General features: G+C 38.4%; 1 protein-coding gene across 1 annotated transcript in view; it reads left to right on the forward strand.

Annotated features, from left to right (window-relative positions):
- The window catches only part of LOC107668308 (neural-cadherin-like), a 132,260-nt gene that overhangs the window by 109,367 nt on the left and 3,968 nt on the right, over positions 1-18,925 (forward strand). Inside the window, 12 exon segments of the mRNA XM_016460147.1 lie at positions 183-326; positions 4,186-4,469; positions 5,398-7,015; positions 7,962-8,055; positions 10,973-11,157; positions 12,169-12,404; positions 13,919-14,196; positions 14,342-14,556; positions 17,026-17,153; positions 17,443-17,570; positions 17,972-18,095; positions 18,548-18,895. Of these exon segments, the coding sequence (XP_016315633.1) occupies positions 183-326; positions 4,186-4,469; positions 5,398-7,015; positions 7,962-8,055; positions 10,973-11,157; positions 12,169-12,404; positions 13,919-14,196; positions 14,342-14,556; positions 17,026-17,153; positions 17,443-17,570; positions 17,972-18,095; positions 18,548-18,895 (3,782 nt within the window).

Here is an 18,925-nt window from a genome sequence, read left to right on the forward strand (position 1 = left end):
ACATCAGAAATGGATATTATATAATAGATGCTTTTTTGAACATTTTAGCAATTTAAAAATATTAAAAAATTATTTTTTACACGGCACCCCTGCTCTCGACAGGCGGCACCCTGGTTGGGAAACACTGGACTATAATGCACTGATGTGATCTGGAAGTAATGCACACCTCTTCTGCCCTGTAGACACAGCCTACGTGAGGGTTTTTGTCACAGATGTAAATGACAATGCTCCAGCCTTCTCTCAGCCTGTATATGAGATCAGTGTGGAGGAAGACAAAGAAGTGGGCTTTGTGGTCATTACCGTTACAGCTAACGATGAAGATGAAGGTAATTTCTTTTCATTGTGTGTAGGTGTATCAAATATTATTCAGGTAGTCCTGTCACTTGTCTTTAGTTTGTGGTTTTTGTTGTTTTAGTTTTGTTTGTTTGTGCAATGATTCCTATCTGACAGCCCAATGATATATTTGACAGAGATTGAGGAGGAGGGGTTGCAAAAAGAAATTGAGCGAAATAAATCTAGGTGGAAAATTCGCTCCTTTTTGTGCTGAGATTGTTAGCAAATCTCTGTGGTGAATGTGGGTGTAACAATTTCAGCACCCCATTTGATGTTTGTCTCTTTGATTGTTTTTCTTTGTTGTCTTCAAGAAAAATAATTAAATAAGTAGCAGGCTTTCTTTAATGATGGAAGTAAACCCTTGTGTGAAAGATTTTGCGTAGAAATTTACATGAGATGCGTGACATCTGAGAGCCCAGGCAAATAACCATTGAGATTTTTAAATGGAACGGAATAGGCAGCTCTACACTTTTGAAAAATACACTGAAATGATAAAAGTAGTGTGTAATGGTAGATTTTTGACAAAGCTCTTGAGAGGCTTTACCAGGTGGTGTAACCAGAGATTAAATGAGAAAGAAAATAACAAGTGTATTAAACAAGCTGCACAGATTCATTCATCTTTTATCAGTCAAACAAGAAAAAAAAAGTTTTTAAAGAAGTAGTTCACTCAAAAATCTGAATTCTGCCATTATTTAGTAGTGCCGACAAAAACAATCCGCATCTACCCCAACCAAAAACCGTCTTGACTTTTTTATTTACTCACCCTTGTGTCATCTGTATGACTTTAGTTTTATTCTGATTGCTCTTTTCCATATGGCACCACATTAAAAAGTGGTCTGCTTTATTCCATGACCTAAAGTTGTTCAGTGTGTTTGTGTGAGAAATGGTCCAAAATCTAAAGAATTTGTTATCCCCTGTAGTTCCTAATATCAATTGAGATTGATGCACTGTTTGATATAAATTGTACAGGTTTATTTTACTAATATTGAGATACTATCTCAATGTAATTTTATTATGTTTTACATTTATTTTCTATTTGAGCTGTAGTTACATTTTAAGTAATCTTACTGTATGTTTTTGTCATTTTTATTTGTTTTGTTTTAAACAAAATAATTTTAAGTTTTTTTTATATATTATGGGAAACATTTTACAATAAGGTTCCACTTGTTAACATTACTTAACTACATTAGTTAACATAAACTAACAATGAAAATACTTCTAAAGCATTTCTTAATCTTTGTTAACGTTGATTCCAACATTTACTAAAACATTATTAAATTCAGGTGTTGTATCTATTAATGTTATTTAATGGACCTGAGCTAACATGGACAAACAATGACCAGTTGTATTTTTAACTAATAAATAACTAATGTTAACAAAGATTAATAAATACTGCAACAATGTGTTGCTCATTGTTAGTTCATAATATTTGATGCATTAGATATAGTTAACATATGGAACCTTATTGTAAAGTGTTACCGATATGTCTGTATTTCACATTATCTCAGTTAACTTTTATTTCAGGTAACATTTTTTAATGGTTAAGTATATGCTGATAGAATTTACTTTTTTGGACGAACTATATCTTTAAGATAACACAGAGAGGCAGAAAGAGGGACAACATGCAGTTTTGTTTTCCAAAGTGCTCCGTATTGTAACCGTATTGTTACCAAAGTATGCTGAACCCCTCAAGGGCAAGCTGAAACTGCAGGGAGTTCATGTTTGTTTCAATAGCACACAGACTTTTTTACAATGATGTAACTATCACCATTACACCATTTTACAGAAGACAGTCTGTATTTTTTTTCTCCCTGTAATGTAAGATGCCAAAATTAGCAAGTGTACGAGCATTGCTGACAGCGTACTTTACCTTAATGCTATGCATTTTTTGACCTCTGAAATGAAACTTAGCTGTTTAGTAAATGTATTATTAGTCTTTAGAGAGCTTTGTATCTCAGCACTGCCTGAAAACTTCGCCTTAGCAGCTGAAACCATGTGAATACATGAGCAGCTATGAATTAGTCTAGTGCACTCTCAGCGGTCAGTTAAATTTGCATATTCTGGAGCGACTTCTACTGTTGATTTTGTTAGCCCTGCTGGAACATTAGGTCCGTCGCTCTTTCCTCCGACAGCCATAGAGTCGCTCCTGGTAATCTGAGCGTGACAGGCTTGGACAAATCACCTATCCGTCCAACGTAGCGTGGCAGCCTGCCAGTCTGCCCGTCTGCCCACCCCCTCATTTCTCATCCTCTGCCTGTAGAATATTCCAGGCTGTCACCTCCACACATCTCGGTGACACGATTCCTCCACCTGATCTCACTCTGATTTCCATCAGGGCATGGTGACTTCGGCTCATCTGTCAACATAAACAAACAGGCGGGAGCACGATGTCTCTCACGGCGTCACGGCTTCACCTGTTACATATGCATGACAAATTATGTGTGGCGTGGAGCCGTGTCAACAAGCAGACTGAAGGAGACGGGGGCAGCGGGATGGAGATGTGCAGGTGTCTGATAGCTCATTAATGATGAGACGCTGGTGCCGCCGTGGAGGTGAGAAGGGTGACGTGACCTGCCATGGCTGGATGGACAGTCCAGAGCCGAGCGACAGCTAATATTTCACAACTGTCATGAAGGGGAATGCAAATCGAAGCTTGATGTCCCTCTGTCCCCTTCCTGCTTTGAAAAGCACAATGAATGAGATCGCCATTAAAATGCAATATTTCTTATTACACTGGGGATGAAAATGGGGACTACGAATAATTAGGAGCTGATTTGCAGGAGAGAAGGAATTTTATGGTCCTGTTAAGTATTTCCTAAAGCTGATTAGCAGTGCCCTCTCTGAGCTGTTCATTAAACTCCAGACTGATTTCAAAGATGGGATATGTAAAACACTGCAAACTTTCTTCAACAGCCGAATGAGCACAAGGTTTCCTAGACTTTCAGCTGTCTTTCATCACCTATGACCATTCTATAGATCACAGTAGTTAGGTTTAACCTAGTTGGCCTGTGGTGGTGTTGTGGGGAGGGCCGCCATATGGACTGGCTAGTCATTAAGGAAGCTTGCTTTTGGCAAAATCACTGGAGCTCCCCTCAGCAAGTGTCACAGCACATCACAATTTACAACTGTGATGGCCGTAGCCAGGATGAGCACGACACGTTCTAATGAAATCCTCACACATCATGCCCAGATAGTGTTTGTCTCATAGAATCTGAGACAACCTGAAACAGAGCAGGCGCGAAACTAGAGCCTTTCCCCCTGCAGTGTACCATGGTTGGATAAAGCCGTTTGGGGTCAAGCTGGGGGGCAGCAGAAGTGGAAAAGATAGATTATGGTCATTGTTTGAAATAAGATTTTCAACCACAGATGTACATCTCTAAAGATGAAGGGTTTCATTTTTATGCCAATAGGGCCACCAAAGAGAATTGCGGGAAAAAAGGAACATTTTATAATATTATTATTAGAAAATATGTATTTATTATTATTTATTTATTTAGAACTGGATTTCATATATCAGCAGAGATAACTTATTAAACCTTTTTGATGTATAATTTTTATAATCAAACTGTCATTTCAAAGAATCAAATTGGATTTAATGACGCATTGATTTAGAAAAAGTGTTTAAAAAAGTGTAACAAAATATGTACAAAACATTCTGTGTGACTTTATGTGTATATGTGTTAATTTCAGTATTTAAGCACAATCATATCATGACTGTGCATTAGAGCTTTCTTGTCCTTTATGTAATCCTCATCAAATGAGCACAGATTAATGCTGGCATTCTCTTTTTATCCAGCTCAGCCAAGCTTAAAACTTCCTAGAATGCTAACGCTTCCCAAACCCCCCAAACAGGTGCCAATGCCCAACTTCGGTACCAGATTACCTCTGGGAACACCATGGGCACATTCGATGTGGAGCCAGAGGTTGGCACGATCTTCATTGCCCAGCGGCTAGACTATGAGCAGGTGCAGCGCTATGAGTTACGGCTGGTTGCGTCGGATGGAAAATGGGAAAACCAGACAATGGTTGTCATTAATGTCATCAACCAAAATGATGAGGCACCCCTTTTCACTCAGACTGAGTACCACGCCAGCGTCATGGAGGAACTTACAGAGCTTCCTGTCCTTGTACTTGAGGTGAGGGGTTAAAACACTCAAACAGACACATGTAGTTGCATGAAAAAGGCAAAAATGTTGTAGAGAAGAACATCAACCTTTTTACAGAGATATGAAATGATTTTGTGAATGTCTTGTACATATGCTATAAATTAGTTCCAGCTTCATTATGGGTTTCAGTGTTTCCCCTAGGTAGGCGTTTTTTTTTTTGGTTAAAACTGCTTTTTAATGGTTAAATTAAATTGTATTAATCAAAAAGCATGTCTAATTAATTTAAATCATGAAACTTAAACAATTTAACATCAATTTATTAAAAGTTTAACAAAAATTAAACGAAGCGTTTGAGAGAGGCGGGGCATAGAGGACCTAAAATGATGTACAGTATTTGAAAAATAAAGTGTTTTTTGAATATTAAAGCATGTCAATAGTACACAATAGTACACAATAGAACAATAGTAATATATTTCTGCCGCAATGCCTTCAAGTTAAACCGAACTTTTATTTTGATGGGTTGCCATGAAGACCTTTGAGTTTCAAGTCAGTATTGCGATTTGATTCATTGTACAGCCCACTTATGATTTACTGTGAAAAATTCTGTAGATTCCAGTCTTATGATTTGATTTGAAGGGATATGTAATGTTTATTAATGTCCTCGTGTAGTTTAAAGCTTAGAAAGCCTAAAAAGAAAGCCTATTTGAAATTAATATTTTGACACCCTGCCACGGTTGTCATTTTGTGCTACCGTGTCTCAATATTGCTGTCTATTGTGCTGTCAGTGTAAAAAATAGACTTCAAAGGATTTGCATAAACATACCGGAAAAGAGGTGGAGAGAACTATCGGCATTCCTTTGCTGTGACTATTAACTTTTAATTGCCCCATATGTTCTGTGACAACTGTGTTGAATTCTAATATGCATGCCTGTATTTTTCCCATCTGTTCTTCACACAGGTCTCAGCCACGGATCCAGATCAGGAGGCGGACCAGCGTGCGGTGCGGTATTCTCTACACGGGCAGGGAGCTGGTAACGAATTCACCATAGATGAGATGAATGGTAGGATCTTCGCCCAACGTCGTTTAGATCGCGAGGTCCGCTCAGCCTGGCAATTCCTGGTACTTGCCACTGATGAGAATGGGGCAGGTCTTACCGGGTTTGCTGATGTTCTAGTCGAAGTGCAGGATATCAATGACAACGCACCTGTCTTCCTGTGTGCAACAGACAACTCCTTTTTGGGTCATGTGCCTGAGAATTCCCCAGCGGACACTTCCATAATGGAGATGCGGGCCACCGACCTAGATGATCCAAAAGCTGGGAAGAATGCTATCCTTACCTACAGAATTGTGCAGAATGTGCACAATGAGATCAATCTTAACCTCTTCTCCATCAACCCAGCCACAGGCACTATCTATACTGTTTTGCGCTCTTTGGACAGGGAAGTGGTGGATCGATACCTGGTTGTGGTAGAAGCTCGTGATGGAGGAGGACTTTCGGGGACAGGAACAGCCACCATCGTAATTTCCGACGTCAATGACCATCCTCCGGTGTTCACCCAGAGAGTCTACATGGCCTCTATGCCAGAAAACTTGGACATCAACAGCGAGGTAGTGGTAGTGGCTGCCACCGATGGTGATGAAGGTGAAAATTCAGTCATGACGTTCAGCATCATTGGTGGAGATGAAGACCGCAAATTTTTCATTGAGACTGACAAGGTGAACCGCCGTGGCATAGTGAGACTGAAGAAGAAGATTGACTTTGAGAAGCCACATGAGCGCACATTCAACCTGACGGTCAAAGTGGAGGATGCTGACTTCTTTAGCCTGACCTACTGCATCATTCAGGTGGAAGACTCCAATGACCACACTCCAGTCTTCTTCCCACAGTTCTACGAAGCGGGATCCATGTTCGAGGACGTTCCAGTAGGCACCGTCGTCGCACAGGTGACAGCAGTGGATCTGGACTCTGGACAAAATGGGAGGTTCACATACAGCATCGCCCCAGAATCCGACCCCTTTCAGCAGTTCCTGGTAGATAAGAGTGGTTGGGTTGTGGTAGCTGACTCTCTGGACAGGGAGAAGGTGTTTCAACATAGGCTTATGATCCTGGCCACAGACATGGGCAGCCCTGCTCTGACTGGCTCTGCCATCGTGCTAGTGACTGTACAAGATGTCAATGACAATGGACCAGAGTTTGAGGCTCCATATCAGCCCATTGTGTGGGAGAACACTATTGCGCCACAGGTCATTCACATGAACGATACATCCATTCTGTTGCATGTTATTGACAGAGACACGTCATCCAACGGAGAGCCTTTTTCCATCCGTCTGCTGATGCTGACCTCTGTTGTTACTAATTTCAACTTGACTGATCTGCGGAACGGCAGTGCCATGATAACCGCTCTCCGCAGCTTTGACCGGGAACAGCAGAAGCAGTATCTTCTCCCCATCCTGATGATTGACAGCGGCTCACCACCAGTGAGCTCCACCAGTACACTCACCGTCATAATTGGAGATAAAAACGACCATCCCCATGCACCTGGACACAGCGAGTTCATAGTGTACAACTTACAGGGTATGTTCCAAAGAAATGTCATAATCTTGCTACCATAGTACTGAAATTCACTGGCTGTTGTTATTTACATCCCTGTGGCACTGTGGCAGTACCATAGTATAATGGTGGTGATACTATAGTATTTTGAAATATACCATGGTACTGAAATTCATATACCATGGTATTTTAATGGTACTCTAGGGTACTTCCAAGAATACCATGATACTACTATTCTGCATGTCCAGAATACCATGGTGGTAGAATAGTACTTTTTGTAAGTGTTAACATATTCATTTTGCATGATATTTACTTGGTACTCCAAGGTACTTCAAAATATACTGTGGTACTGCCATGGTAAATGTGTAAAAAAAAAACTGGTATTGCCATGCTACATGTCCAAAATACCATGGTAGTACCATGCTTCACTTCCAAAATAACATGCCATTATTTATTTTATAGTACTTAAAAATATTTCATAATGTGTAAGAAAATCATAGCCAAAACACTTGTTTTTTAGTCGTCTTAATATATCACATTTTAGGAAAGAAATATAGTATTACTTGATATGTTTTTAACATTTTTCTCTTTTCTCTGATAGAAATGCATTAGCCTTCTAATAAGAATTCGTCATGTAGCTCAAACATGGCATGATGCTAACAATTTACTTAAATCCCAGGTTTAAGAGGCACATAAACAGGAACCATTTTAAAGGGTGTTGATTTCATGACTAACCGGATTACAGCATTTCATTTTGCCTTTTGGAGAAATGGCAATGTTGCATGCTAATAGCATTGCCCCCCCCCCCCCCCCTGTGCTGTTTAAGTGGGTCCATATGTGCCAATGAGATGCTCTGCTTTTTGCTTATCTTTTTAAAGATATGTCTCCTCCACCCACGCGCATCGCCACAGGTTTCGCACAGGCTGGATGAAGGTAGCTTTTCTCTAACCTCATTATGTATTTTCCCCAGGTACACTCCCCATGATGGTGCTTGGACAGGTTCAATCCCCTGACCTTGATGATTGGAGCGAGAAGGTTTACAAGTTCGAAGGCAAACCCCCCAGGTGCTTTGATCTTCTATTGAAGTTTGATTCAAAATTCTGACATCTTGCCTGTCACTTGCCTTTTTCATTTCAAAATTCACTCTGAAGTGATACACGAATTCTCTCCTAGTAACTGATAAGAAAGATTACGTTGGCTAGAGGTTCTCTCTAATGAGCTGCATGTAAGTGTGATGGACTTTGTCCAAACCAGACTCTGTGGCTCATGCCAACAATGGCACCTTTAAGTAAAGCGATTATACTAACACTCCAGCAAGCAATGCCAACTCAATCAGTTTAGTCTTGAGTTTAATCACAGTCTATTTCAAGTTCCATCCAAAGCTGTGCCCGACGGTGTGTTGTGGAGGATCTCTTCTCATTAATTTGGATAATTAACACATTAATACATTAGCAGTTTGATGTTAGCTAGTGTGACACATCTCTTGGCACCAAGAGCGTAGCTTCGATCCAAGCAGTTTTTCATTTGCTTACTTGACAGTGAAGTACCTAATTTGGCACCCGAGCTGAAGGTTACCATCGAGGTGGAACTCTATTCCTGTTATATGAACATGATTGAATTTAATTTGAGCAGTGACTACTGAGTTTAGCGACCTTGCTGCACAATGTTTGAAGTTACAGGGCCAAACATAGCTTCATAGCAAACGCCATATACCAGGGTTGTTTTAATAGACATGAAATGTCTATTTTCATTTTGTGTTCTTGTCCTCTTAGCTCACACTACAAGATAGATATGGCGTTATTTTACTGACAAATGTCGAGAGCGCATTGCTGTAGCATGAAAGTACATTAATATAAAGTTTCCTGTCAAATTATTTATTTTTTATTTATTTATTTATTTAGTCATTTAGCAGACGCTTTTATCCAAAGCAAAATGTAAATGATGCACAAGATATAACATAAATGCTGTAATAGAATCGCTGTTTGGACATTTATTGGGAGTTTTTTTTTCTTTTGTTCATTCAGTGTTTGTTTCCAGTTCTGATTTTAGTTGGATTTTTTTTTTCTCATGAAAACCCACTTCATATTAGCTACGCATTCAACCTGGAATTCTTTTGACAATCAAAGATGGATCTGCAATTTCGTTACAGTTTAATAATATTTAGCAATATTAATAAAATGTATATTAGAAATGGCAAGGAATGGGGTGTTTGGATGATTTGTACATATAAATAACCTAGTCTGTCTAACTGGTTGGTCAAACCCCTCTGAGCGATTTATCTAAACAAACAAACAAAAAATTATATGATTCTTAAAGTTCATGTGATCATACATGTCTTGTGTACTTGGGTTGAAATATATATTAAAATATCTTCTGATTTAAGACAGGACTATTTAGATCAGAGTCAAATGCACTATTCCCTAAATACTTAAAATGTGGAGAATTTCTCATATTTGTCATAACATCATTATATTCTATGGGTTTAATGAATTTGCAGACAATGTAGTTATCTGTAACTGTCATATAACTGTATTTTAGAGGAGAGTGCCATTGAATGTGTAGCTAATATGAGGAGGGTTTTCATTAAAAAATCTAACTAAAATCCCTGGATGAAAAAAAACCTCCCAATAAATGTCCAAACAGCGATTCTATCACAGCATTTATTGGGTTATATCTCACTCACACTAGTCTGTAATCACAGATGCTACATTATGTTTTGAAATCTGGTTCCAAGAGAGACATGAGGAACAGTCAATTAAATTGCAAGTCTGCAATCATCGTATTTTTCAATTATTTTTCAGCATGTGCAAAACAATCCAAAAAAATGACCACAAACCCTTCCTCCAAGTTATCAAGAATCAACCCTTGCATTACTATGTGTGTTCGTTTATGTGAGAAAATGCAAATTCAGGATAGTAGATACGTTCAGGGAGGCATTTGTGCTTCTCAGTATTTTTGTGTAAAGGATTTTTTGATGAATAGAAAGTTCAAAAGTACAGCATTTATTTGAAATAGATTTTTTATGTGTAACAAAAAAAGTGTTACTGTGACAGCTGATCAATAGTGTACATCCTTGCTGATTGAAAGTATTAATTTCTTTTTTAAAAATCATACTGACATATATCTAACACAGTTGAGTTGTGGTTTATGCTTAAAAGCAAAAAAAAATGTGCACAGGAGGACACGCTTCAAAATGCAGAAAAGGGATAATACAACTGTGACCTAGACAGAGAAAGTGCATATCCATACAAAAGAGAGAGAGAGAGAGACTGAGAGATTGGTGTGGCCCAGCTGTTCCTGGAATCTCTTATCCAGAACAGCAGAACTGTCCCTGTCATGTTCATCACATCTGGAGACGGAGACAGGAGTTGACATAAGTGCTTTCACTGATATACACACTGCCATTAATAATACAGCTTGAGTTATCTTACAGCATCAGTGCTGCTCTCTCATGCGTGATGATCCAAGAATGAACCTGGGACTGAATCTCCAGTTACTGTACAGTTATTTTCACTCTGGTTTGTCTTTGTTTAAAGGGATAGTTCACCCAAAAATGGAAATTCTGATACCATTTTGTCACCCTCCAAACCCATATGACTTTCTTTCACAGAGGTGTTAGACAGTAAGTTGATGCTACTCCTTGTCTTACAAGGATAAAAAATGAAGGAGTAAAGATGCTGTCGAACTCCCAAATGACAAAAAAGCACCATAAATGTATTATAAAAGTCTTCCATCCATATGTACACTATATACCAAATACTATAAAACCATAAAAGATAGCTTTGTGTGAGGAACAGACCAAACATCCTCCTAAACATCTTAATTTACTGCATGAGTAAATGATGAATTTCTTTTTTAATTCTTATTATTATAAATATTTAATAAAGGTGGTAGATTGAGATGATCATAAATACACTAGTTGAATCTTGAGTCATGCATTAATTCTCATCCTTTTGCCCCACTGAACATGAACCCACACAGGCAATTCAGCCTGAACCAAAACACCGGTCAGCTGAGCATCCGAGAGGGAACACCAGCTGGATTCTACAGCCTGCAGGTGAGGGTGGCAGATAAGAGCTGGCCTGACGTCACCTCATCAGCCGAGGTCATGGTGATGGAGCTGGAGGAGGAGGAGCTGAGGAATGCTGGGTCAATCAGACTGGCCAGTGAGTGACTCTTCCTTTCAAAAATTTTTTTTATTAAATTAAATCTTAAAATAGAACAGCTTGTTTTTGTTTTAATTTATTAATCTATTAATTCTTAAACATATGCTTACATTATTGTTATATTTAACCTTCATGTTATGTGAGAGGATTTTCTTTTCCCCAAAAATTCTAGTGAATGTTACTGCATAGGACTCCAACTTTGTTACACTTGTGGTGTTCCCAGTCAAAAATGAACGACCTACAAAAAATTGCTTGTAAATCTCTTATCATGCAATGTTATTACCAAATGTGGGATTCAGTATTTCTATTAACTTGTTTTCTCTCAATTAGCCATTAGGTTTTGTGTTTCTTTTTGGAACTGATTGGTATTGATCTGAACTTATGCACCTCTGTTTTTGAGTGAACACTGCAAAAATTATTTTTCACTCAAAAACTGAGGTGCATAATCTCAGATCAATGAAGACTATGAACAGTCAGTTCCAAAAAAATTAATTAATTAAAAATACAAAACCTGTGCTAACTGAAAGAAAACAATTTGATGAAAAGTTTGAATGCAGCATTCTTAAATTGTTGAATATCTGGTATTAGAAACTATTTTAAAAATGCATAGCATTTGCATCCTTGTATCCCATTAGAAAAAAGTGGCTGATTTTTATGCTCAATCATTTACTTTGACCTTAAAAGTTTGTGCATCACATTTCAATGGAGATTTTGTAAATCTGTCACATGTAATGCAGGCTGAGATTGATGAATGAGCATAATGCAGTCCGCAGCCTGAGAGTAAGTGCTCTTACTCATTTCACATGCGAAGAGGCCATTTGCATATAAGTCTTAGCATAGAAGGGGCAGTGTGAAAAAAGTCCAAACAAAATAGGGTCATAGAGATGGTGGAAAACATATGGCTAAAAAAACCAAATGTTAAGAAACAGTACAATGTGACCGCATTAATAAATATGCTTGGATTTTACACTGATGGCAAGTTCTTTGTATGTGTGTGTTTGTTACGCACAGACCTGACTGCAAATGAGTTTTTCCAAGCATCAATGAATGAGGAGAGCCGATACATGCGTCTCCGCCGCCTCTTGTCCGAGCTCTTCCAGATTGATATGGAGAACGTTGACATCTTTAGCCTGGCCAGTGGCAGCCAGCCAATGCAGCATCACCTCAGCGTGTGGTTTGCCGCCCATGGCTCGCCATACTACAAGCCCGAGAAACTCCATGGCTACGTGGCAATGCACAAAGCTAAGGTGACAAAGACATGCGCACAAATACTCACACTTTCACACCAATCCACGTCTTCTGTGTTTCTCACATAGGCACAGACATGGAGTCTATGAAGCGGTTCACATTTACATGCGTCTCACACCTGCACTCAGAGACACACTTTGCAACAGTTCAATAAATATTTCATTTCCATGTAAGGTATGAGACGGTGGGCTGTCGCTTTGGGCTGGGGAAGCGAGCATGATTTCTGAAAGGGAGGGAGGGAGGAATGGATAGAAAGAACATGTTGCTCCCTGTGCAGCATCCACCAGTCTATAAATCAGGTGTAGAGTGGGCTCTCTTCACAGCCCAGCGTGGTGCTAATGCTCTCACCGAGATGATGTTGATGCACTACACAGGAAGCTGCCCTGACATTTTTAGAGCCACTGCTGAGGGATGTGATGGACTGCCCTTGAGTCCAGAACAAACAAACACACTCATACTAACAACACATGTACAGAAATGATTATGGTGAATCACTTGTGTTGCATTGTTCCTCTTGTAAATTGTTTTGGATAATGATGTATTTTGATAAAAAATATTTTCTTATGCTTCTTATGCTTATGCTAAAGAAAGAAAATGAAAATGTAGTCATCAGAAAGAAAATGAAAATATAGTCATCCAAACTTATGCTCTTGTCGTTCCAAACCTGTATGACTTTTTCTTTACAATGTTTCCAAACTGCTCTTTTCCATACAATATTTTATTTTATTTTTAATTCAAATTGTTATTTTTAATTTAATTTAATTTAAATTTTTATTTTTAATTTAATTTAATTTAATTTGTATTATTGATTATATTTACATTTTTTATTTTACATTTTTATTTTTCATTTTATTTTTCATTTTTTATTTTTATTTTTTCAGTAGAATGACCAAGGATGTATTTTCCATATAAATAAAGTCAATATTGACTGGTAAATTAAAGGGTTCAACCAAAAATGAAAATTAGCCCATAAATTACTCACCCTCAAGAGGCTGAAGGCTGAACTCATACATCATCAGCTGCTTCCGTGTACAACTGTTTGCGCAAGCTAGATTAAAGTGATTATTACGTTTTGAATATGGATATTTTTCTTACAAAGACAATTTTTAATATAACTCAGACTGGATTCGTCTGAAAGAAGAAAGTCATATACACCTAGGATGACTTGAGGATGAGTAATTTATGGGCTAATTTCATTTTTGGGTGAACTAACCCTTTAAAGGAAATAACAGGTTGAATGTGGGGAAAAAAGAAAGAAAGAAAAAATGTAAAATTATAACATTTGCTTGAATGTATTTTGTATTTTAGCTTTTCATTTTATTTCATTTAATTTGCTATCTAGTTGTAGTAATGTTGGGTAGCCAACTGTTCCAATATGTTGTGCAGTTTTGCTTATGTGTAGAAAAAATAAATTAAAAAATGTATCAATCAACAAATATAATAAAAAGGAATCAGTTGTGGGAGTAACATTAATTCAACAAGTAATTTAGTAGGATTTGTACTTCTCTTTCAGTTGGAGTCCGCTCTGGGTGTGACCATTCTACAGGTGGGGGTGGACGAGTGCGCCTATGCAGCCTGCGGTCAGACAGGTGGCTGCTCTAGCAAGGTGACATTCAGTGACACCCCTAAAACACTGAACAACGGGAATGTCTCTTTGGTGTCCGTCTCAGCCAAAGCGAGCGCTCAGTGTGGCTGCCTTGCTCGAGAGTGCGTTCACCTGCACTGCTCTTCATACTCACAAAACCCTTGCCTGAATGGAGGCACCTGTGTGGATAGTGAACTAGGCTACAGGTAAAACAGTCTAGTGTTCTAGCACTCATGTCTTGTTAATAATTGCTTGTTTTAGTATATGATAGAATAAACGTTGTTTATTCATATAATGCAGTTTCACTTTTGGTGAAGCAAAATCTACTACTAATCTACTACTCTGTTTTAGGTGTAAATGTCCCCCTATGTTTGATGGACCAGAATGCCATCAAACCAAACACAGTTTCCTTGGCAATGGTTATGCTTGGTTCTCGCCCATAAAGCCTTGCTTCCAGAGCCACATCTCTCTGGAGTTCATCACAGAGGCAGGCAATGGCCTGCTGTTCTACAATGGCCCAATGGGAACACCTCAGCCTGGAGAAAAAGAGGACTTCATTGCACTGGGTATGTATGACAAATGATCATGTTTCACTGTTAATTTGTATAGTGCAGTGGAAAGTGACGTGTCAATTTAGAATGTACTGTTATTTTAGTATTATTTATGTACTATTTTTGTATTTATTAATATTCTGAATTAGCTTGTGTTCAGTTTTTATTTTATTTAGTTATACTTTTAGTTATGTGCTTTTGTCATTTTTGTTAGTTTTTCTATACAGAGTTAATTTATTTTTATTTTTATTATATACATTTTTAAATTACTTTTCGTTTTAGTCATTTTAGCACTTAAACTTATTTCATTTAGTTCCCATTGAGACATTTCTAATTTTAAGTTTAAGTTTTTCATCTAATATTTATATTTTATTTTATTTTATTTTATTCTAGCATTATTTCAATTTACTGAAAATGTATTAAATATTTGTTAACAACAATACCATACACACCACATTCCTAATGATGGAAAAAACTAGTTGAAAGTTTGGACTGAAACCACATATGTAAACATTTACTTTTCAGTAGAAAAAAAAGAACAAAACCATCTCCATAATGGAGAGAACATCCATCATAGTACCATCATAGTTTAAGATTATCTTGTTACACTGCATGACATTAATTTCCTCTACCAATTAATTGTGTTACTAAAATCGATTAATGGCAACAAGCACAATTTGAAGTGAGTCATTAATTATAGATGTGTGTAAATGTGTGTGGTCAGCAGTGGTGTGAATGGGGTCACCGGTGAAGGTCACCTATTCAGATTATATGCCACATGTCCAGTACTGTATTGTGCAACTGGTCGTGTGATTTCAGGAAATGACCCTCCCATGGCCTTGCATAAGCTTACATCATCAGTTTGGTACATTTTTATTGAACTGGGGCAAAAGCCCTGCACTGCAGTGACAGCAATTTCAAACTGACCACAAATTGATTACGAATAAGCATTTTTTTTTTTTACTGCTGGGGGTCAAAACCAATCTTAGGGGGCATAAAACAGCATTAGATTTTCATGTCACATGTGTTTGCGGTACCAGTGTCATATGCTTTCATGATGAGTTTGAGAACTTGTTAAAGGTGAAGTGTACTAGTGGCACCGAATAGCCTGGGGTCAAATCTGTGTGACTGTTTTGCCATATTATGGTCCTGTGGGCAAAAATCATAATTCTGATTGCTCAGAAAAATTATAAACTGCATGATTTGAGGTGTCATTCATGTTTGTAGCACAAACAACACAAGCACAAACAAGTCTTCAGGCCCAGAACTCCCTTTTTTGTGGTGTTGATTTGTGAAATGGTTCCAAATTGGGTCAGTAAGATTTTGTTTTAAATGATTAATGCTTTTATTCAACAAAGATGCCTTACATTTTCACGGTTTCCTCAAAAATATTAAGCAGCACAACTGTTTTCAATATTCATAATAATAAGAAATGTTTCTTGAGAACCAAATCATCAAATTATAATTATTTCTGAAGGATCATATGGCACTGAAGACTGGAATAATGGCTACTGAAAATTCAGCTATTACAGGAATAAATTACATTTTAAAAGATATTAATTGTAATAATATTTTTCTGTTTCTAATGTATCTTTATCAAATAAATGCAGCCTTAGTGAGCATAAGTTCAAGTTCATTTTATTTGTAGAGCACATATACAACAGCCACCAGGCTGACCAAAGTGCTTTTCAGAAGAGCAACAATTTTACCACATACACAGAGAACAAACCAGACAAAAATTTAAAACCGCACATTTAAAAATTACCATATCACAGTAGTCAATACACTAAGGAAAACAAATAAGTTTTTAGCAAGGACTTAAAAACAGACAAAGAAGGGACCATTCTAATCTCTAAGGGTAGGGTATTCCAGAGTCGTGGCCCTGCCACCGCAAATGCACGCTCCCCTCTACGCTTAAGTATAACGTGAGGGACCACCAACAAGGCTGGAAGGCCACAGGTCAGAGGAGCAGGGGAAGAGGAAAAATGACCCAACTTCACTAAAAACATTCTGTCAGACAGGTATGAATGAAACCATTTCAGAACGTTTGCTTTTAGACCTACCCAAGACTCTAATCTAGATAATAGTGAGGAGTGGTCTATGGTATCAAAAGCAGCCGATAGATCTAAAAGAATAAGAACCACCGAGTCTCCGGAATCAGTAGAGAGGTAAATATAATTTAACACTCTCAAAAGGGCGGACTCAGTGCTGTGAGCAGACTTAAAACCAGATTGAAAAACCTCATAAATACAATTACTAGTCAGAAAATGTTGAAGTTGATCCAGCACAATTTTCTCCAATACCTTAGAAATGAAAGGTAAGACAGAAATTGGCCTAAAAATTTTTTGGCCCAATCGAATCGATAATTAATTTTAAAAATCTCGGAGAGACTTCTTTCAAAAATGTTAGAACATTTTACCGACCCCAATCGTTTGAATGGCTGTTTGTCTTCTAATCCAATTCTGATTCTGTTTTTTTCATTAGAGCTGAAAAATGGAGTTCCTGTGCTGAGTGTGAATCACGGCTCGGGGACTCTAACACTGCAGCTGTCCGCGAGAGCCACTGTCACGGACCGCCGCTGGCATCACCTCGACATCATCAGCGACGGCAAGGTAGAAGCATAGATTGAAATGGAGGGCACGTGACCAGAATGAGACGCTGGGCTTTTGCCATTCCCAGAGGAATTTTTGTTTGACTTTATAATGTTCTCAACCTCACCTCAATTTTATTAGGACATGAAGCTGAGAGTCCAGATCATCACATAGCTCTGAGGTTCACACTGGGTTAAGCAGATTGTGAGCTTTATCGCCCTCTGGGATTTGGGTCTAAAATATGGTATATGGTGTAGTACTTTGCCTTGAAGTTAAATCAGTGTGTGTGTGTGTGTGTGTGTTTGTGTAGACTGTCCAGATGATTCTGGACCACTGCTCTGGTGCCATGGTGAACGAGGTGGAAGGCCTGGGAGTTGAGATGTTTGAGACTGATCAGTCAGTGTGCAAGGCCTCCGGAGAGACGCCAGGCAGTGAAAGGTAAAATTTGATCTTAAGATACTGATAGTTAGAGAAATACCCTGCTAAAAAGTATCTACTTAGACCATTTGCTTGCTGGTCCAGGATTCCAAATTTTATTAAATTCCATGTTTATTAAAGAACCCCATGAAATGAAAACTAGAGTTTTGTGGATTTTTGATGGCATCCGAGTGTCATGGCCTTATACCTTTAGCCCATATATATATGCTAGTGTCTTTTTTTTTACAGGACAACAGACCAAAATGCTGTTAACTTATTTTTCACTAAGGCATATTCAAATGTTTGTCCAATAAAAATTCTCTCTAGAATACCACCTGCCTTTGACTAGCAATAGCAAATAGTAAATCATGGTTCCTGGCTGTGATGTAAACTAAATGCCACAATTGCTCATTTCCCTTCAGGTTTTTGGATGTCTACCAACCTCTCCAGTTGGGTGGGGTTAAAGAGACACACTCACTCCGTAGGTCACACCCCCATTACAAAGGATTTGTGGGATGTGTGAGGAACCTGGTGGTGGATAGTCAGGTAAAACCAGTGTAAATGTGTTTAGATTTCTGAAGGGAGTCTTGGCCAAAGCAAAATATAACTTAACAAAACAAATAAAAAAAGACTATTCTTAAATACTCTCAACTGACAAAAATGCAAAATTGACTATTACAGACTCCTTTTCTTTCATTGTGCAAGGGACTGTGGGAAATATTAGCCAAAAACACATGCACAAACGCACACTCCCCAAATTTTTTTTGAAAAAAATAAATACAAATTTTGGCATGTTTGGCTTAATATTTAAAGCATGCAATTTATTTTCCTGGCTGAGATTAAGACAATGTTTTTTGGGTTCCAATCCACAATCTTTTGTTTGGACAGAACAGACGTTCACCTGAGCCACTTTCTGACAGCGTGTCGATACGGATCAATGAGGTTCAGAATTGTGCTGACTCAGGCCTTTCTGTGTGCATGTGTCTGTTTTCTGTCAGGTGTACGACCTCGGCAGCGCAGCAGAGAGCGAGAACAGTGCCCCAGGATGTGCCCTAACAGATGGTGTGTGTATGACCACTGGAGGACCCTCTTGTGGGGTCCATGGGAAATGTCTGGGGGAATGGGGCTCCTTCAGCTGTGATTGCCACCCTGGATATAGTGGACACAAGTGTGACAAAGCCCTTCCTGAGTGGTCGTTTGAGAAGGACAGTGTGCTGAGGTACCAGCTGAGAGGTGGAGGAAGTCCACGCAAAACCCAAGCGCACTTCCTGCTGAGAACCCGCTCCTCCATGGGCAGCCTGATCAGCATGGCCTCACGTGACACCAACGAGTTCATTATCCTGGAAGTGAGTGATACACATGAATGCAATTACACC

The sequence above is a fragment of the Sinocyclocheilus anshuiensis genome, unplaced genomic scaffold (assembly GCF_001515605.1).
Source record: "Sinocyclocheilus anshuiensis isolate Anshui unplaced genomic scaffold, SAMN03320099.WGS_v1.1 scaffold1623, whole genome shotgun sequence".
Classification (NCBI taxonomy): domain Eukaryota; kingdom Metazoa; phylum Chordata; class Actinopteri; order Cypriniformes; family Cyprinidae; genus Sinocyclocheilus; species Sinocyclocheilus anshuiensis.